This window comes from Periophthalmus magnuspinnatus, chromosome 19 (assembly GCF_009829125.3).
Source record: "Periophthalmus magnuspinnatus isolate fPerMag1 chromosome 19, fPerMag1.2.pri, whole genome shotgun sequence".
Taxonomy (NCBI): Eukaryota; Metazoa; Chordata; class Actinopteri; order Gobiiformes; family Gobiidae; genus Periophthalmus; species Periophthalmus magnuspinnatus.
The window spans coordinates 18,408,260-18,430,154 of record NC_047144.1 but is presented as its reverse complement, the minus strand read 5'-3'; the positions used below and the strand labels follow the sequence as shown (position 1 = coordinate 18,430,154).

At 41.3% G+C, this 21,895-nt stretch overlaps 1 protein-coding gene across 1 annotated transcript in view; it reads left to right on the top strand.

Moving 5' to 3' along the window:
• The first annotated feature begins 2,821 nt into the window (after positions 1–2,821).
• Positions 2,822–21,895, top strand: part of LOC117387046 (disks large homolog 5-like) — a 35,219-nt gene continuing 16,145 nt past the window's right edge. The window contains exons 1-15 of the mRNA XM_055229451.1: positions 2,822–3,526; positions 7,118–7,186; positions 7,960–8,131; positions 9,933–10,076; positions 12,447–12,558; positions 14,337–14,590; positions 16,412–16,724; positions 17,064–17,294; positions 17,952–18,136; positions 18,688–18,813; positions 19,355–19,487; positions 20,332–20,456; positions 20,531–20,706; positions 21,023–21,126; positions 21,483–21,575. Coding sequence (XP_055085426.1) covers positions 3,232–3,526; positions 7,118–7,186; positions 7,960–8,131; positions 9,933–10,076; positions 12,447–12,558; positions 14,337–14,590; positions 16,412–16,724; positions 17,064–17,294; positions 17,952–18,136; positions 18,688–18,813; positions 19,355–19,487; positions 20,332–20,456; positions 20,531–20,706; positions 21,023–21,126; positions 21,483–21,575 — 2,532 coding nt within the window. The 5' untranslated portion in view covers positions 2,822–3,231. The remainder of the gene's footprint in view (positions 3,527–7,117; positions 7,187–7,959; positions 8,132–9,932; positions 10,077–12,446; positions 12,559–14,336; positions 14,591–16,411; positions 16,725–17,063; positions 17,295–17,951; positions 18,137–18,687; positions 18,814–19,354; positions 19,488–20,331; positions 20,457–20,530; positions 20,707–21,022; positions 21,127–21,482; positions 21,576–21,895) is intronic.

Here is a 21,895-nt window from a genome sequence, read left to right as displayed (position 1 = left end):
TACACAGTGTGAGCCTGAAGCACAGGGAGGACACATGGAGACGAATGTGGGTTTATATGAGAGCGGTGTGCAGACATGAGACTGTAATGGTGAGACTGTAGAGATAATAATAATAATACATTTTATTTATATAGCGCTTTTCAGGACACTCAAAGTCTCTTCACAGTACATAAAAGAATAAAATGTCACAAAAATTACAACATAAAATCAAACATTAAAAGCAATTTTAAACAGGTGAGTTTTGAGTTCTTTTTTTTGAAGGTGGGGAGGTCAGAGGTCACGGAGGGGTTTGGGCAGTGACTTCCAGAGGAGGCAGCGATGGAGAAGGCTCTGTCCCCCCCCAGGTTCGGAGCTTGGTCCTACAGGGCAGGGACAGGAGGTTGGAGCTGGAGGAGCGGAGGAGGCGAGATGGAGTGTGGTGGTGGAGCAGGTCTGTGAGGTAAGGAGGGGCCAGGTGGTGGAGAGCTTTGAATGTGATGAGAAGGATTTTGAAGTGGATGCGCTGAGGGATGGGGAGCCAGTGGAGCTTGTGGAGGACAGGAGTGATGTGTTCACGTGAGCGGGTGTGGGTGAGGAGCCGGGCAGCGGAGTTCTGAATGTACTGTCGTCTGTTGAGGGTTTTGGGTGGTGTACCGTAGAGGATGCTATTGCAGTAGTCGATTCTGGATGTGATGAATGTGTGGATGAGAGTTTCAGCGGCAGAGAAAGTGAGTTAAGGGGCAGAGACGGGCTATGTTTTTGAGGTGAAAGAATGCAGTCCGGGTTATGTGCCTGATGTGGGGTTCAAATCAAAGAGTGTGGTCGAGGCACACACCGAGGTTGCGGATGAGTGAGGATGGAGAGAGTGTGGTGTTGTCAAAGTGCAGGGTGAAGTGTTGTGTGGACCGATGATGATGAAGTCTGTTTTGTCGCTGTTTAGTTTGAGGAAGTTGTGATTCATCCAGTTTTTGATGTCTGTTAGGCAGTGGGTGAGAGTGGAGTGGATGCTGGGGTTGATGGATGTTGTGGAGATGTAAAGTTGGATGTCGTCAGCGTAGCAGTGAAAGCGGAGACCGTGACGACGAATGATGTTGCCGAGGGCGAGGATGTAGAGAATGAAGAGGAGAGGACCAAGCACCGAACCTTGGGGGACTCCCTGCTGCAGGGGGGCTATGGAAGAGGAGCAATGGTTGATGTGGATGAACTGATGCCGGTTCGTAAGGTAAGACTGGAGCCAGATGAGACTGTAGAAGTGAGACTGTAGAAACTGTAGAGATGAAACTGTAGAGGTGAGACTGTAGAAACTGTAGAGGTGAGACTGTAGAAACTGTAGAGGTGAGACTGTAGAGGTGAGACTGTAGAGGTGAGACTGTAGAGATGAAACTGTAGAGGTGAGACTGTAGAAACTGTAGAGGTGAGGCTGTAGAGGTGAGACTGTAGAGATGAAACTGTAGAGGTGAGACTGTAGAAACTGTAGAGATGAAACTGTAGAGGTGAGACTTGAACCATAGTTTTCACACTTCCAGGATGTCTGGCCGCTTTGAAGGCTGTATACTAAGTTATCTTTACCTTTTAAATCTCATTTTCCCCCAATAAACCCCATAGTGACGGTTAGGCACCTCCAGACACAAAGGGTTAAATTAACAGTACAAACAGAAATATTACATCATTTGAACAGTAAAAGTCATTAAATTAAATAAAACTGTTTTGTGCACATCTTCCTGTTATAAGGTGCCATTTTGAGGACTATTAACCATTCAAAAGGTATGATATTTTGTGATGAATTGTTCATCGCTATGGCAACAGACCTGACTTTACATCATTCTGGACAGATGTGTGTTCGGATACAATCAACTGAAAGCATCAAACGCATCAATGATCTGGTTTATGTTTGAAATTATATTTTATTTATTTAATCCAGGTTAGTAAATCCTCCTGACACATGTATAGAACACTAGAGAGTTCTGTAGTGTTCTATTGTGTTCTATACAGTTCACACGGTTCACACTGCGTACATGTGGAGTGCTGTGTCCAGTTTAATTTGCGGGATTTTGAGTGACATTTGGCCAGAGCGATAATCCCGCTTTAAACTTCATAAGTGAAATAAACAAATTATAAATGATGGATTAGACCGAGCGGCAAAATGAGATGTGAGAGCGGATCAAACTAAACCCAGCTCCACCATACTGCTCCAGAATATATATATAATGTATGTGTGTGTGTTTGTGTGTCAAATATATAAAGGAAATATATAAAGTAAAAAACACTCAGGTCACTTACTATAAATCAGACCTGGACGACTGAGGAACAACACAGACACTTCAGAGAAATACACGAAGATACAAAATAAAAAAAAACAAAAACAACACTATATATTTAACCTGAGTCAAATATATAAAGTAAAAAACTACATTCAGGTCACTTTATATATTTGTTTCAGGTCAAAAAAGTAAAAGATGTGCTCAGATATTTGGATATATTTTAAACTGAATCAACTCCTTACAAAACAGAGCTGGTTGGACATGTGTTTCTTGCCATATGCAGTTTTATGTAAATACTTTAATACAAATACTTACATATAAATACTTTTAACAGCCCAGTGAAGATAAGGAGTTTGTCTATTTTGTGAATCATTTCTGAATGTTTCATATTTGTTTTATACTGGATGTTTCACGGTGGCCTCTTTACTAAAGTTAAGTTACAATTAAAATACTTGTACGTAAATCCAGGTGAGCTGCGTAACGTAAGCCCCGCCCCTCGTCACCTTCACCCTCCGCTTTGCTGTGATTGGCTCTTTCAGTCCGCGCTGTGATTGGCTCCTTCAGACTCCTCCCCCTGAGCCATGGCGCAGCCCTGAGTCCGCAAACAGCGCTCCAAAAGTGCGCACAAACTTAGCGACATGTCGAGAAAAAGTTGTTTTTTTGCCCCGAAATGTTTCCGTAACGAGCCCCGAGTGAAAGCCCCGCGCGAGGAGGCGAGTTTCAGCGGGAAAAGGGCCGAGAGAGCGCGGGAAATGAGCTGTCATCCTGGAGCAGAAACAAACATGGCTCCTGCTGCTTCGGGCGGATCTTTGCCTGGTTCTGATCTTCGCCGCTGACCGTCCGGGCTTGGCTCCTGTTTGGCTCCTGTTCGGCTCTCGTTCGGCTCCTGTTCGGCTCTCGTTCGGGATTCTTCTGAGCAGCGTCGACTTTAAACTCGTGGATTAAACTCGTGGATTTATCGATTTGTTTTGGAGCTTTTGGTGCTGGACGCATGGAGCCTAAACACAGGGCGCTGCTGGAGAAGTGTTCCCCGGACCTGGTGGAGCAGGTCACGGACCCGGACCGGCTCGTGGACGCGCTGGTTCGGTCCGGAGCCATGTCTCAGTCTGAAGGGTTCGAGCTCGGACACAGCTGCTCCTCCAACTCGGAGAAAGTGGAGCTGCTCCTGAAAATCCTGCAGAGGAAGGACACGGACTGTTTCATGGAGTTTTGCGCGGCTCTGGAGACCGTGCATCCGCGCGTGCACGCGCTGCTCCTGGACCGGACCGGACCGGACCACTCCACCGGTCAGACACTTTTTAGATTATTCTGCCACTTTTTATATTATTCTGCCACTTTGTAGATTATTATTTCTTTTTCTGTGGATTAAATAAAGGAAAAGCAAATCCCGCAAGAAAATAATTAAAGACAAAATCACTGTAGGATTAAAACTATAGTAGATAACTCCAAATAGGATCATTTTCACATAAAAACGTGTAAAACTCACTAGAAACAACACAACAACACAGTGCATGAGAACAAAACTCTATGTAATATTTTTTAGATGGAGTTAAGTAAATAAATGATGTGTTCAACCTTTATCTAAATGAACCAATTTCTGTCACGGGGCAGTTTGAGTCAGTGAAGCTGAAAACCTCCTTCAGTGTAAAAAAAACAAACCTCCTTTAGTAAAAAAACAAACCTCCTTCAGCGTAAAAAACAGACCTCCTTTAGTAAAAAACAGACAGACTTTTTGCCAAGAGGTTTTTTTTCAACACCAGGATTTTACTTTTAATTTAACATTTTAATTGAACTAATATTTCAACTACAACTAAAGTCCAGATGGGCGTTTGACTGTCCCTCCAAATGAGGCTGAATTATAGAGACACAGTACTTCACAAGCTGCGTCTTTGTGATTTGCTGATTTTGTTCAAACTGATTTTGATTTAATTCTGATAAATGTTTCAGCTCTGCTGCAAAGTCCTGTCATTTTATGTTGAAAATTACGTTGTCAAAAAAGTGTCAGAATGAGTTTTACAGAACAAGCCTTTTCCTTAGAATCAATATTTTACAGATGGGCCATGTATTGACCGGCCGATATATCGACTGACTGATATATCGACCGGCCAATATATCGACTGTAAGTCTGAAGCAGAGGCTGATGTTTAGTTTAGACCAACTGCATAAAGAAAATACATTAGGCTTTATTTGAAACGGCACAAATGTGACACACAACTGTACACTGGAGGCATTTAAAGCTGCACTGTGTAACTTTTTAAGCATTGTTTGCTGCATGCTTGTATCCATAGAGATTACTTTTCCGGGAATGTTCCATAGTGTGACATTATAAATCTTGCATTTTTTTCCATTATTAACTCAAAGCTTTTATTCTTACTGTGGAGACGGATCAGTTTAATGCCATACTGTCAAAGTAATTGCGTCTCCATGGAGACAAGCAGATGATGGACCATCCACCAGAAAAAAGTGCATTACTTGTCTCCATAGAGATGTGCATTGTCCAGAATGTTTCACAGTACGGCATTAATGTGCAATATATTCACTGAATGAAGCAGGTGATGCTAACACACAAAGTTACAGACCAGATGTGTGGAGAGGCAAGCCCACTCACAGAGAGAGGGCGTGTTCTCCTACTAACACTTTTAACCGTTTCTGCATTAATCCGTTTGTTTTTATTTGTTAAATGTTATTTTTGTCTTTTATCTACATTTTAAAGCCACACGGGGACTGGACTGGGGCAGGGTCAGTTCTGTTGGAGGTAAAAACACGTGTGAATGTTATTGTCAAATTAACCATCGTCCCAATGGATCTGAGAACACCGCACTCAGCCCTGACCCTTGACCTTTAACCGTTGACCTTTCTCCTAACATTTTTTGATACAAAACTAGATCAATGTTTTGTTTTTTGAGAATCTCCCAAAGCTCAAAACCAAAATATCAGAAGCAGGATTGAAAATGTCAGTGTTCCTTTCAATAGTACAAACACAGGCAGAACACACAGCAACTTTAACAGCAACACAAACACAGGCAGAACACAAAGCAACTTTAATAACACAAACACAGGCAGAACACACAGCAACTTTAACAACAACACAAACACAGGCAGAACACAAAGCAACTTTAACAACACAAACACAGGCAGAACACACAGCAACTTTAACAACACAAACACAGGCAGAACACACAGCAACTTTAACAACACAAACACAGGCAGAACACACAGCAACTTTAACAACACAAACACAGGCAGAACACACAGCAACTTTAACAACACAAACACAGGCAGAACACACAGCAACTTTAACAACACAAACACAGGCAGAACACACAGCAACTTTAACAACACAAACACAGGCAGAACACACAGCAACTTTAACAACACAAACACAGGCAGAACACACAGCAACTTTAACAACACAAACACGGGCAGAACACACAGCAACTTTAACAACAACACAGGGGTGGGGGGGTGTGTGTGTGTGTGTATGTATGTATGTATATATGTATATATATATATCTCCAGCACCCTGAGACTGTACATGAGCTGTAAGGAAGGAGGCCGAGGACTAGTGAGTGTGAGAGCCCCTGTCCAGGATGAAATATAATATAAATACAATACCATACAAATTCAGTACAAATACAATACAAATACAATACAAAGGTTCCCTGTGCTGTTCTGTGTGCTGTTTACACTGGGGTTAAAAGACCAGATTATATGTGTAAAACTGCCCCAAATAAGTTTTGTGTGTGATGTTGCACACGGAGCTGTGGAGAGCAGAGCTATGGCCTTATTATAAATATTGACTATCATAAATATTGACTCAATAATGGAGCCTGTGAAAGTTTTAACAGAACATTGATCGATGGCGTGGTTCAGGATGAGGTTAAACTCGTGTTTTGTTTGTTTGCATATTCTGCTTCTGCTCTTTTGAAATAATTTGTTTCATTTATTTGTATTTCTACAGGGAGAGCCCAGTGACAGTACCACACTAGTAGTAGCATTAGCAGCAGCAGCAGCAGCAGCAGCAGTCTTAAACAGCTCTTTTCCAGATGCTCAGTCACTTCAGTTTCCTGAATTATTCACTCACTCCACACTCTGTAGTCGTGAGCTTCTCCTTAATGTAGCCACAGCTGCCCTGGGGCAGACTGACAGAAGGAAGGCTGCCAATCTGCACCATAGACTCCTCCCACCAACACTCGCACACACACATTTAACTATGCAATGCAGATGAAGTGTCTTGCCTAACGACACAAGAACAGTTTTGCAGCTAGCGCCCCCTTGTGGCACCTGGTTTTCCCTGCAGTCTCCCATCAAAGTCCTGACCAGACTCAACTCTGTTTAAAGAGATCTGACCAGATCAGGGTTTGACAAAGAGGTGTGGCCCTGTTCAAACACAGAACAAGACAAACACAAGCAGGGGAAACCAGGACAAGCATGACCCCCCCCTGTCTTTCTTTCTCTGTCTTTCTCTCTCTCTCCCTCTCTCCTCTTTCTCCTCCTCATTCTCTCTTTTTTTTTTTTTTTTTTTTTTTAAGTCATCGTCCATTTTAAGTCTGTCCCTCAGGTTCTGCCATCTCCCAGGACAACATCATCTTTATCGTCTCATTCGTTGTTTATTTCAGTTCAGAATCAGACTTGTGGCTGTAGTTATTTCCCATCATGCTCTGCTCCTCTGTCGTCGGTGGTTGTGTGAAACATCAAGGCCTGAGTTTAGGTTTTGTCCTTAGGTTTTGAAAAGAAGTCATCTCGGAGTTTGGGCTGTGTGCGCGTGTGTGCGAATATGTGTGTTTAATCCAGATCAATTCAAAATTCTAAAATGGTGGAAGTTTAATGTGGACTTTTCTGTTCTATAAAACTAAACTTCTTCTGTTCTTCTTCAGGCTCCTCGTGCAGCGTTCTGTCCATGATGCCGTCAGACTCTGAGAGCAGCAGCTCCCTCAGCAGTTTGGGTGAGTCTCCAGAGTCGAACGCACTGAATGAGCTCAAAGATTCGATTTTTTAGTAAAATATCGATTCTTGAAATGTAATCTCTTTTAGAAATGCACCCCATTTATTTAATCAAAACAAGTCTCATACATTCCACTGTGTTCTGTCTGAGTCTAATCGTAAGCGTTTCATTGTTCGATCATCAGAACATGCACTGTTAGCATGCTAGTTATTGTTTACCGTGATGGCAAAACTGCCCTGGTCTGAGTTGTAAAAAGTGTTTATAAACTCATCATGGTGAGTAATGAGTAATGAACTAGTTGTGTTTTTAAGAAAAAATCAGGAGCAGCACTTTTACATTTTTGATCAGTTCAAATGGGCGGAGCCAAATGAATGAAAACCTTTTATATTATAGTTTGAGTGGACTTCACCAACATTTACAAAGACTTATTTTTATTTCCTGTCCAAACACTGAACTGCAGCCAGTATAAAAATGGACCATGCCACATGAAAGTGATTCTGCACACACACACACACTCTTAATACACATATACACACTCACATGCACACTCACACACACATATATACCTCTGCACTCTTCTTTTGGAGCGTTTGATTGCATCATATTTTAAGTAAGAAATCTCCAAAAGGTAAATACATAAATGTTGAATCTGATCATTTCTATCAGTGACGTCACTGTTACAAAACACAGCTGTTTGTAAAAGTTTAATATGAGCTTCATGATTGGCCAATAGAACGCTGTGATGTCATCTGAAACAACCTTACTCTGCTGTAGGTACCCCGGCCCCAGCCTCCTCTCCTCCCCCCACGCTCCTGGAGGGCCCCCTAGTGGTCAGTGAGAAGATTGAGACCGTCCTTTTCCAGCTGCGACAGGTGACACGCGAGAGAGATGAGCTGCGCAAACGGCTCGCCCTGTCGTCTCCCGGGACGACTTTTGACGACTGCAGGTGTGTTAATGTGTGTTAAAGATGTTTATAAGATGTTTCTCAGGAGACCAATGGGACTTTAGCCCTGATGAAGTTGATGCTTTTGCAGAAATAATGAAGTTTTCACGTTTTTTTTTAACGGCTTCACTGTCGTCAGGATCAGTCATAACATTAAAATCATAATAAGAGTCTGAAGCTCCTGTTCTCCCAAGGTTTAAAATGTAACAAAGCCATTTGTACAAGTCTGAAGGTTTATTAGACTGTGACATAAAAACTGAACTGAGACAGAACAAGAGACTGAACAAGAACAGACAGAACCAGAACCAAGGCAGGAACACAGACAGAACGAGCACAACCAAGGCCCAACGTGAGCTGCATCTACAAGAATCATTCACGTCCAAATAACAAGAACTAGAGATGAAAATAAACTACACAAATATTTTTATTTGATTTTGACACAGTGAAGTTTGAGCCAAATATGAAGACAAGTCTAAAGTAGGTCCAAACCGGGGTCCAAACCGGGGTCCAAACTGGGCCTTAGCAAACATTGCACTATAATGTAGAGGCACCTTTGTTCTTGCAGTGTCCTTGTGTTGGTTTAAACTATTGGGCTTTGAGTTTGTGAAAATAAATAAAAGTTCTCTGGACCAGTCGGACACACGTTCTTCTTCTTCAAACTGACGGTGTTGAATTTGAACCTCAGCTGGACTTCATCAGTGACTGGATGAATCTGTCCATCTCTGTCCAATGTCACGTTCTCTCCTTGGTTCTTCTCCATGAGGTCGTCAGTTTTGCTCTTTTAAGTTGACAGGAGACCAGATGAGTTTTGGATTCATCAGTGGATCCTGGATGGAGCTCTTAGTTTCTTCTCTCTCCAGTTCCACAGCTTCATGTGGCATCTTCTTCTCAGTGAGGTCCTCAGCGTTGTCCAGTGAGGCCTCCACAGCCTGTTCCATGGTTTTATAAGCCTGGTTCTTCTCTGTTGTCCAAGCTGTGAGGAACATCTCCTCATGTCCAGGTTGTTGGAGATCATTTTGATTGGCCTGTTTAGTGGTAAACTTGAACAGCTCCTCCTCCCAGAGTCTGCAAAGCTCATGTTTTAAGAGCGTGGCAAATCTCTGTTGGACCTAAAATGACAGAAAACTTACCTGGATATTGACATAAAACCAGCCCTGCTCCTCGGACTGCTCCTCGGACTGCTCCTCGGACTGCTCCTCGGACTGCTCCTCGGACTGCTCCTCGGACTGCTCCTCGGACTGCTCCTCGGACTGCTCCTCGGACTGCTCCTCGGACTGTTCAGATCTTTAACATTGTTTCTTGTCGTTTCTTCTCGTTGAGCCTCTGAAGTTGTATGTGGAGTGATTCATGTTTGAGTAATCTTTAATCTCTCATTATCAAGACTCCATTTTGCCAATCCACCCCCATTTTCACCTCCACCAGTACAAGCCCACTGTGAGATACACTACCATAACTTCCCAGTTTTATTTTCTTAATCAGTGATACTCGTAGGATTCTGCAGCGTCGCAAATGAACAAAAATGGGCTGCTCGCTAGTGTGATTTGTAGCTATCTATAGGGGGCGTGTTGTTGTGTTGACGTTTACAGCGACGTCAGCTCCCATTGGGCACTGCAGTTTCCTAACGCAGAAGTCAGCGTACTTGTTTATCTTATTAAGTCGTCTTAGATGATTATTGTGATATAAAATTTGTAAGTTATAACATAATGATGGTGTCAGAGATGAGAACTATAGAGACACAAGCACAATAGGGCGGATTTAAGTTCTTTCTTCTTCTGTAACGTATTTGTGTTGTTTTGTTCTTTAGACCAAACTCCAAACAGGGCCACGATTACGAGCGCTTGAAGCTGCAGTGTCTAAAGGCGATGGCCGACCTCCAGTCTCTGCAGAACCAGCACAGCAGCACTTTGAAACGCTGTGAGGAGGCAGTGAAGAAGGCAGACTTTTACCAGTGAGTCATACTCCATAAACCCTTTACCCTAAACTATAAACCCCTGAACCCTAAACATCTAAACCCGTGAACCCTAAACATCTAAAGCCCTAAACATCTAAACCCTAAACTTTAAACATCTAAACCCCTAAATCCCTAAACCATAAACCCCTAAACATCTAAACCCCTCAACCCTAAAGCCCTAACCCCCTAAACCCTCAAGCTCTAAACCCTAAACCATAACCACCTAAAGCCCTAACCCCGTAAACCCTAACCCTCTAAACCCCTAAACCTAAAGCCCTAACCCCCTAAACCCTAAATCCTAAAGCCCATCCCTAAAACCCTAAACCCTAAAGCTCATCCAATTCCCCTGCACTCGACTCACATTTTAAAAACATTGAGAAAAACTGAAAAAAGACAAATGGACATTTAGAACATGGTTGAACAGACATTAAACTCTGCTCTCCTCCTCTCTCCTCCTCCCTTCTTCCCCCCTCCTCTCGACCAGTGCATCTCCCACCCCTTCCTTATCCCCCCTCCCCTCTAAAAAACACCATCTCTCTGTCTCTCTCCCTCATCAATCTTTCATAATCTTTTGTCATGTGTTGAGTTCAGTGACTTTCTCTCCCTCTCTCCCTCTCCTCTTGAGTTCACTTTGTTCCAGATGCATTCACCAGATTTCAGTTTTAGTCACATGAGCAAAAGGATTAAACATTTATATGTTTACACTGGGCCTTTGTCTGTGACAGTATGAAAATGAAACACGTGGAACTTGTCTTTTACACTGGGCCTTTGAGGCTCATTTTAATCAAATGAAACATGTAGAACTCTCATTGTTTACTCTGGACCTCTCCACAAATGACTCGTAAATGACAAGAGTGTGGTGTGTGGTCAGGGGTCGTGTGGTCAGGGGTCGTGTGGTCAGGGGTCTTGTGGTCAGGGGTCGTGTGGTCAGGGGTCGTGTGGTCAGGGGGTCGTGTGGTCAGGGGGTCGTGTGGAGAAGTCCAGAGCCTCCGTCAGTAAAAACACTGAGCACTGAGTGAAGTCTGCTTTATGTTCATTAAAAGTCATAATTATTTTTATTTATTTTACTTTAATAATTAAAACTATGACTGAAAAGTGAAAATATGAAGGGTTTAACTAAGAGTCTCCTGTGTTGGGGCGTGTCTCGGGGGCGTGTCTGTGTGTCTCAGTGTGTGTCTCAGTGTGTGTCTCAGTGTGTGTCTCAGTGTGTGTCTCAGTGTGTGTCTCAGTGTGTGTCTCAGTGTGTGTCTCAGTGTGTGTCTCGGGGGCGTGTCTCGGGGGCGTGTCTCGGGGTTTCAGGGCGTGTCTGTACAGGTCAAAATCACAGGCTCGGCTCCTGGTTCTTTATAATAAAAAGATATGTTTTTATTTTGCTGTAAAAACGTGTTCACTGATTCTACGTTTGTGGTTTGACTGTTTCAATCCGCCTCTGACTCTGTTTCAGCCTCAGTTTGTTTTGTTTTTAATAATAATAATAATCATAATGGTGATCGAATACTGAGCGTGTGTTTACTGATGCCATAGTGTCTAAAAGTGTAGGGTCGCACATCTGGCCCAAACGCAAACAGACAGATGAGGGATTAGAGTTTAAGCCGTCCTCCCTCTGACCCGCCTCTGACCCGAGTCTCCGCATCAATCTGACCCGAGTCTCCGCCTCAATATGAGACTCAAATTAGGCCTGTGCCACAAAAGGAAACATGAGGCATGTACTGCCATGTACAAGTTATATAATGTACACAAGTATACAAGTACACAAGTACATGTAATATGTGAATGTATTAACACAGAGACACTGAAGGATGGGTCAAATGCAGGGGACACATTTCCAGTACATGTGCAGTTGAAGGTAAACTTAACCTAATGCGTTTTTATTCTGTGCATATACATACAATGAGAATTGAAAATCAAAACACAGATTCTCATCGTGTTTTATATAAGATTAAATACATTTTAGTGTTTAGTAAAAATATCCTCCAGCTCCAGAGCTAGATTGAAAATGAGACATTTGCTCTAGAACTGTGTCTTTTAATCTCCAGGTCAGAGACTCGGTTTAAACTCCAGGTCAGATGAGAGCGCCACTCAGGTTATTCTGCGGTAGTGTAGACACCGACACAGGTCTGAAGTTCTTCATATGAATGTATTTATATCAGGTACAACTGCAGAATGATTCACGATCGAACTGAAATCAGTTTGACACGATCAGAAAATCACAAAGGATGCCATTTTAAGAACCATAATGTCCTCCTCAAACACAAATGATCCTGTTCATTCTGCATTAGAACTGTGAACCCTGTGGTTTAGACCAGCAATTTGAAAAAGTAGACTTTGAAAAGTTGTCTTACAGCTTTGTCTTGATTTTACCCATAGTACTTTGCACAGCCGTGTGGTCAGTGAGCACGCTCAGATGAAGGAGGAGTTGGAGCTGGTGAGACAGGACAACATGCAGCTCGTCCAGGAGCTGAGGATGCTGCACCAACAGGTAAAGTACTCGAGTATAATTCTATCCATGTACCTGTACTTTTACTCAAGTACAGTGGTCCATCGTTTATCGGGTTACGTTCTAAAAATAACCCGCAATAATAATAAGTTAATTATTTATTTTTTTACTTTTTAATTATTCTATATGTTTTGCAGCTGTAAAACCCCTCACCACACACTTTGTACACTTTTCTCACACAGGCATGAACATTTTCTCACATTTCTCTCTTGTTTAATTAATAGTGACTCAGGCGTATTTCACAGTTCCTCTGACCGCGCCTCTTCGTCCTGGCGCTGCTCCGCTGTAGTGTTGATCAAACATTTATGTTAATTTGACTGAACACACTCTGTACTGTACAGGAGACACGGCACCGAGGAGACTGATGGACAATGGTCTACAGTCCTTCAGCCAATCATGACGCACAACACAATGCACGTTCATACGCTGTAAAAAAGCATGAAAAATCGCACCAAAAAAAAACAGCGAGACCACGAAAGGTGAACGGCGATATAGCGATGGACAACTGTACAAGAATTATACTCGATTACAAGTACAGAAAGTGCTGACAAACCTCTGTTTCCCTGATTATTATTGAATTATCAATTAATTATTATTAATTCATTATTTTTAAAACTGAAGTCCTCTGAGAACTACATCCAAAATGTAGAGATCATTTACACAGAACATAAAAGCATTTTTAAAAATTATTTACAGAGAAGGAGGCATTTTTCTGTCACTTTAAACCTTCAATAAATGTGTTGTCTAAATTTGAGTTATGATTAAATTAATAAAAATGAGTTTTAGTCCTTGTTTACTTCGTGGCAACAGTTATGCCTTTACCTCTGTGTCTAATCTGTGGAACTAGCTACAGAACTATTAAAGACTAAAATTCATGCATTTTGTTAATTTTCAGCTCAAAGACATATATATATATATATATATATATATATATATATATATATATATATATATATATATATATATATATATATATATATCTTTATCTGTGACCAGCAGCTGACCTCAGGGGACAGTGTTTACTTCTGTCCTGAGTCCTGCTTCTGTCTCGTCTCTTACATAACCTAAAAGAAAGACCACTTTGTCTCAATGTCCCAGGGTCTGATGTGGAAAACTGCTGTTGGTTTAAATTGGATCAGAGCCGATGGGTCAAAGATAAGACTCTGTTAACGCCGTCCTGACCGGATCTGCTCCTCATAAAGTAATGAGGTCATTAGAGTAATGTTTTTACATAACAGCGGCTGGACTCGAGTGAACTCACCAAAAATTAAAGAAATCTGTACTCTTATGGATCAGTAAATTTGTCTGTGTTATTGGCGATATCTGTGTGTGTATTATTGTACTAGTGATTGACCCACATATTATGTACTAAAAGGCCATGTATGAGTTGGCTGATATATCGGCCGATATTTGTCCTTTTTAGCCTACGGGATATCGGCCTTAAATCTCCTTTTCGTCCCAATCAGCTGCTTAAATATGAAAAACTTATTTATGCTAAACTTTAATTTGAAGACTTTAGTTTTAAAAGAACTATGCAGACTGCAGATCTCTGATTTTAAAACAAGGGCCTGGAGTTTGATCTAAATTCAAAATGACATCGTCTGAAACTGTCGTCAAACTGTATCTGCCATAAAAAACACCTCGATCTCTGTGTAACTGTTTTTTCTGACAGCACCAGTCCAGCCATCGACATGGGAACAATCTTATATAAGACATTTAAGGTTCCCTTGTTTGTTTTTAACACTGATCTCGTCTCCTAGGTGATGAGAGAGGGCTCCTCTGAGGTTCTGACCAAACTGTACGACAGCGCCGTGGACAAGTTTGAGGCTTTGAAATCGGACTATGAGACTCTGAGGAAACGCTACAACGACAACATGGCCAATCACAACGCAGACCTGAGCAGACTGGACCAGGCCGAGGAAGAAAACCATCAACTCCAGAAACAACTGGAGCTTCTGCTCAAGCAACGAGACGCCGCCTTCCACTACCAGCAACAGTACTGCTCTGCACGCAGGTCTGTGAAACAAAAGGGCTGCAGTATGTGCCGTTCACCTGTTTGTCCAGTCCTTTGGACGTTTGTGGAATCCCACAGTCGTCCAGGTGTGAGCCACAGCCACAGAACAATCTGGATCTGTCACTGGACAAAAGTCATCCAAGAGGCTTTTTTCAGTTCTGGTCGGATTAACTGCCTCATATTTGAAGGGAGGAGCTAACTACACTGAAGCTAACACACCTGTTTGTTTAGTTTCTATTTGTTGGCTACATTTAAAGAGCTACTCTCAGTGTGACCTGTGTAAGACTCATATTTAACATCATCATTCAGGCTCCTAATGGGTGATCTCTACCTATTAGCATAATGGCAATTAGCATACTGGCTAGCCCTAATGCTCTCACATTTAGCTGCTAAAATGTATAAGGCAATAGAGATAAGGCAGTGTCCACCAGAGTCTGAGCAGTCAAATGTCTTTATTCTAACACTGTTGTGTTAGAATAAAGACGTGACAGATTTGAATTTTTCTTTTGCTGCTCCTCCTTTTGAGTATCCGTTACCACTGTGACAGTTTGGACCGGCTGAGTCGCACAAAAGGAGCAGATTAGCCTAAACAGAATATAGTTTAAACCTACACCACTGTGGCCTCATTAAAAACAATGTTTGTTTCATTGATAGGTTTGTGTTTAGAGTAAAAACACTGAAGCTTTCATTAAAACACTGAAGATATGTGTCAGTGTAGTTAACCTCTTTTTTTTTTTTTTTTTTTAATTATGAAATATTTCTAAATCCAAACTTGGTGCTTAATAATTAAGAAAATAATGAGATTAATCCTGATCCTGAGTTGATTAATTCTATTTTTAACTGTTTCAGGCCTAAAATAGTTAAAACACTTTAATGATTTTAATTTATATATTGGAGCATTTTATTACCAAATCACATTCATGAAAAATGAATAACAGAAATGAGAACCTCACATATGCCCCAGTCTGCCCCAGGGCAACTGCGGCTACAATAATGGGACAAATGCAGAGGACAAATTTCCCTATTCCCGGTGAAGTGTAGTTTGAAGGATCTGAGTGCAAAAGGCTGAAAATGAGGTAAATAAATCTGTATTCTCAGTCTTAATCAGATTAGAGCCATGATAATCCAGGACAGAAGTGTTCATCTTCTGCTGGGACCGTTTCAGCCTCTTGTTCATTCAAACACAGTGATCTACATTTAGAGGCTGAAAGGACCCGAGCACATTAATCACATTTACACTTTCTGTTGTTCGTTTAACTGTATAACATTTTGCATTCTGGCTTTTTTATGTGGATTTGTTTATAAAAACGGTTTCTGATTGACTAAACCATCAGGTTTGCTGCAAAATGACATTCATATTTGTACTTCATATGCATATAAGTGATTATATTTTTATTGCTAATGGTAAAGTGAACCTGCTTTTGGTCGCATTGGGAGAAGGATTTCACATTTTCTAACTTCAAACAATGTCTATATTTGGAAAGTAAATTTAAATAAAAACAGGGCTCAGGCCTAAAAAAATTACAACTCTGTTTCTAATTAGACTTTTATGTACTGGAGCTCCCTCTGCTGTCAGCAACAGGAATGAACAGTGAAAGTAAACATGCTAACAGAGCCATTATCTAATGTTATCTTCTGACATGAGGATTGGCTCTACTTTTTACACTGATTTTAAAAATTTATAAATATTACACATCCATAACTTGTGTTTTCCTCTTGTTTCTTCATATTAACTTGTGTTTTCCTCTTGTTTCTTCATATTAACTTGTGTTTTCCTCTTGTTTCTTCATATTAACTTGTGTTTTCCTCTTGTTTCTCCAGGTTCGACTCTGCTCACCTGGAGCTGTCAAAGGCCACGGCTCAGAACAAGGAGCTGCAGAGGGAGATGGAGCGACTCCAGACTGAAACCACCAGACTGAAAACTCAGCAGCTCAAAGCTTTGTCTGAGTGTGAGAAATACAAGGACGAGCGCGACTCGGTCATGTGCGAGTATCGGCTCATTATGAGCGAACGCGATCAGGTGATCAAAGAAGTCGATCGGCTACAGACCGGACTGGACACGGCACAGGCCAAACTCAAGAACAGCTGCTCCGAACGAAGAGTGGCCAGTGAAGAGATGGAGGCGCTCAGACAGGTGAGAGGGTGAACGGGTGAGAGGGTGAACGGGTGAGAGGGTGAACGGGTGAGAGGGTGAACGGGTGTCAATTACTCTGTACATTGTCACTGAAGCAAAACTATGAATGACACATGTGAATGCAGTTATTTTGAATTTATCTGTTGTTTCCTACATATTAAATAATATACCGAGCTAATCCTATCCTGGAAATAAAAAATAAACAAATGAGAATGTGTCTTTTGTCGTGTTTGAGCAGTAGAAGCAGAAGAAGCCTCCAGAGTTTATTTAAATCATCAAAATGACCCGCCCCCTTCAGTCATGTGACCATCTCTTCTTCTCTTTCGTCTGTCATGGCAGGAGTTGGCGTCGGCGTTAGTCGACCGAGATCGTGCGATCTGTGAGAAGAACGAGCTGCTGGAGAAATACTGCGACGAAGTGAAGAACAAAGCAGAGACTCAGAAGGAGCTGAACCAGGCCTTTAAAGACCTCGAGACTCTGAAGGACGAGAGAGACGTGGCTCGAAAGGAGAGGACAGAAGCCATTATACAGAGAGACCGGCTCCTCAGGGAGTACTACCAGGCCAGACAGGTACTACATCTGTCAGACAGGTGTAGCATCTGTCTGACAGGTACTATGTCTGTCAGTCTCGTCAGGGAGCACTACCAGGCCAGATAGGTACGACTAGATCCGCCCCACACCTGCTCCACACCTGCTCCACACCTGCCTAACAGGTGGCTCCATTTTATGAAAAATGCACCTTCTAAGTTCCAGGCTGTGACATATGCTGTCTGTGTCTACATTTAATGCTGCATTAGGGGATTACCTCAGTCTCAGTTAAATTGGCTTTTTGGACTTTGTGCTTAAAAATCACTGCGGATCCAGAAAAGATCATTATGAAGGTGGCCTCAGACGGAGCTGTAATGAAAGAGTTAAACTAGAGCATAGACAGAGCGCATGACCTTTGACCCTGAATCAGAGCAGCTTTGTAAATATAATGAGGTTATTTATGGATAAAGGAAAACTGCATTTTAAATACAGTGTTCACATGATGGAATTGTACTGTGTAAAGCCGTGTGTCCCTTTAAACGGTTCGATCGATGCCGACGATAATGAACACGTCTATAATGAAACATCTATAATGAAAAGTCGATAATATCTGATCGACAAAATATCATAATATTTTGTCGATCAGATGCATTGGGTACATTTTTATACATATATTCACTTTTTTCTTTGTATTTTCAGAAACAGGACTCTGCGACTCTGGACCTGGAGCGTGTGAACAAAGACCTGGAGGTGTCGAGGAAACAGTTTGACGCGATCTCTCAGGAGCTGAGGGACGCTCTGCAGGAGGCCGACGTCGCCAAGTGCAGACGTGACTGGGCCTTTGACGAGAGAGACAAGATCGTGGCGGAGAGAGAGAGCATACGGTGAGAATTAAAGCTACACTATGACACTTTCTGGTGGAAGCCTCACAACATGCTCATCTCCACAGAGATGTCATTGTTTTGGCTGGAATTTCCCACCATATGGCATTAAATCTATCTGTCTCTATGGGAACAAGCAGGTGATACCATTAGTCTGTAAAAAGGACTTAATGTCATACTGTGGAATATTCCTTTACAGAGTGCCTGTTCCTTTTACATTGGAGACAAGTACGTGACTATGAATAACTTTAGATCTTTTTGAACATTTTAACTTGTGTCTGATCTGATGTGTGATAAGAGAAATGTCCATCAGTCAAAACGAGTCTATCAGTTTCACTGATGAAATAAATTACTTCATTTAAATGTTTAATTTAAATTTAAACCGAAATATTATATATTATATTACTGTATAATTTTATGTGGGCTGAATACTGCACTCCTCAAATGTTGAGCCTCATGAATATTCTGAATCTAAAGTCCTGGTTCCAGTTCAGGTGAGAAATAAAGTAAATATCTAATCATGTCTTTTTATTCCATTTTGTTCCTTTCTTTAGGACGTTATGTGACAACCTGAGGAGGGAGAGGGACCGAGCCGTGAGCGAGCTCGCCGACGCTCTGAGGAACCTGGACGACACGAGGAAACAGAAGAACGACGCAGCGCGAGAACTCAAAGAAATCAAGTAAACAAGAATTTTAACTAAAAATAATTTGAACACTTAAACATATAACAACTGTGTGAATTATTGACTTAATCGGTTTTGTTTAGTTTAAGCTCAGAGCCACAGATATTTGAGCTCCCCCTTGTTTCCATGGAAATGTGGTATTTTTGCATATAATGTTCTGCATTGTGACATTAAACATCTCTGTCTCTATGAGGTTTGGGTTTAAGTGTCTCCATGGCGTTGACTCTCCATCCCAGAAAGTTGTATGTTATCACTTTAACATTATCACCAGATTGTTACTTTTACAATTGTACAATAGAACTAGACTGCCCTCTAGTGGACAAATTGTGCCACAGCAGTGTTTGTTTTTAGCAAGAGACAATTAAGGGTCAACTTTCTATAAGACTTATGATGATCTCGTGCTGTCTCCACATTTATACAGCACATTTCTAGTTTCTAAACTGTTTCTGCTCTGACAGTAGAGCCTGACATGACCAAAAACAAAAATAGCATTTGTACATTTATTTAAATTTAAACATAAAATATTTTTTTATTTTAGAGAGAAGATGGAGAACCAGTTTGAGAAGGAGGCACGGTTTCATCAGCTCATAGCCCACAGCTCTCACGACTCGGCCATCGATACAGACTCCATCGAGTGGGAAACGGAGGTGGTGGAACTGGAGAAACAAAGAGTAAGAACAACAGTTATAACACCTAAGTATCGAGAATCAGATACTGATCGATACTAAAACTAGTATCAAAACTAGATCCTCAGTGTTTCCAGGCATTGATACTAAAAATGTCCCATTGACAGAAATTAACCTGAATATGTTTATAATGATGTTGAGCTGAGCTTTCACAAGTATAAGACACATAGACTCGTATACACCCATGGACTAGTATGGAACCACACACACGCATGCACACCCCCACACACACACCCCCCCACACACACACACACACGGGCCACTGTGGAACCTACCTGGACACTGAGGGGATCACACAGTGTGTCTATCATCATGGTGTATTGTATATCGAGTAGAGTCTGTTCCTTAGAATCAAACTCAACTTTAAATTTCAGTTTGTGACGACACTAATTATAATATTCTTTGGTTTATTTTATTCTATGTTCTAAATATTCTAGTTTATCACCAATATGTCCATCCCTCTGTGCTCTGACCATCTAACTGTCTCTGATCGTCTCTGACTGTTTGACCATCAGATCTATGTATTTATATGTCGTCCAAAGTCACAGCTTCAGTCGCCTCAGGGCTCAGTAAAACTGTTGATTGTTGAGTAATTCGTTGATAACGGATTAACCAACATTCGCAGGAAACAAGCAGATGGCGCCCCCTGGCCTTAGACCCCATCAACTTAAAAAAAAGAGAAATGATAATGAAGGAGAGATCAGTTTGCTCAAACACAAAATTCGAAGCTGTTTTTCTGGGTCACTATGATTTCAACCAGTCTGATGTTAGCGTTAGCTTTAGCCAGATAAATGTGTAAATTTATGTCTTACTTTTTCTGTTTTTTGAGGACATGGATTTAAAGGCCCTTGGGTTCGACGTGTCAGAGGGGGTCAGTGATCCATATTTACCTGGAGACTGTGGTGTTTTTGTGAGTAAAGTCGACAAAGGCAGCGTCGCTGAAGGAAGACTGAGGTTGCCAAACTTCTTCAATCGTTTTAATATTATGACAATATATAATATTATAATATTAAATGTTCTTATTTCAGAGTGAACGATTGGCTGTTGAAAGTGAATGATGTTGACCTGACCAATAAGGACAGGAAGCAGGTGATTAAGGCGGTGCTTAGCGGCGAGGGCATTCTAAATATGGTCGTGAGGAGGAGGAAGTCTCTGGGAGGACGCGTCGTCACACCTGTTCAGATCAGCCTGACCGGGAGCAAAGGTGAAGCATCCTGTACCCGTGTCTTTGGGCAAGACGCGCATATGATAGTGCTGTGTGAGCTGTTGGTCTGAGAGGTTGGGAGTGAATGAATCATGTAAAGTGTATTTGAGAGTGCAGACTGCTTTACAGTTTAAAGCCCCAGTATGTAACTTTTTATCATTTTTAAATCAATCTCTAGTCTGTGTGTGTTTCGTTGAACGTGGGGTTATTTTCTGAATATTTCTTCTTTTATTATGTCTATTTGTTTATTATATTTGTTTTATGTTTATTGTGTTTGTTTTTGACACATTATCACATTGCTTCGTATATTTTTCAGAAAGTGGGATTGGTTTAGAGAGTGGAGTGTTCGTTGCGGCTCTGGCCCCTGGGAGCCCAGCTGCCAGAGAAGGAGCTCTGAACGTCGGGGACAGACTGTTGGCTGTGAGTATATCAAAAATAAAAATTCACCTATTTGAAAACCTTTTAAGTCTAAATTGTGTGCTGCAGTGCTGTTGTGCCCTCTTGTGTTCACAATGAAAATTACACATTAGTAATTATCACACTGGAAAACACAGTTTGCATTTCTGGTAATTTACTTCAGAAGGGAAAATGGATTACTGCTGTGTCATAATCCCAAAAAATGTATTTAATATTGTCTGGATGTGTTTTATTGTTATTGTTATTGTTATTGTTATTGTTATTATTATTATTATTATTATTATTATTATTATTATTATTATTATTATTATTATTATTATTATGCGTTGTATTCTATTGTCTGGATGTGATTTTCACAGATAAATGGAATTGCGTTGGATAACAAGTCTCTGTCTGAATGTGAGTCTTTACTGAGGAGCTGTGGTGATGCTGTCAGCGTCTCTCTCCTGAAGGTAAACTGATTATTAATAAAACTTCACTTTGGGGTTGAGTCTGGATCCTACAGTCCAAACAGTTCAGTATTCTCCTGTTTAAGTTTTGGCCATCCACACAAAACCAGTATTTCGTTTTATTTTGTCGCCATGACTCTTTCTAAAATGGATGTGCATGTTTACAATAGAAAGTGCTAATGTGACTCACAGAGAAAGAGCTGAGTTTTAGACCAAAGGGGCCTAAACTTTTCTCAACAAATATATACAAGACTGTATCAAAACTGACCTATACAACAAAACCATTACCTCTTCAAAGGAACCATTACCTCTTCAACAGAACC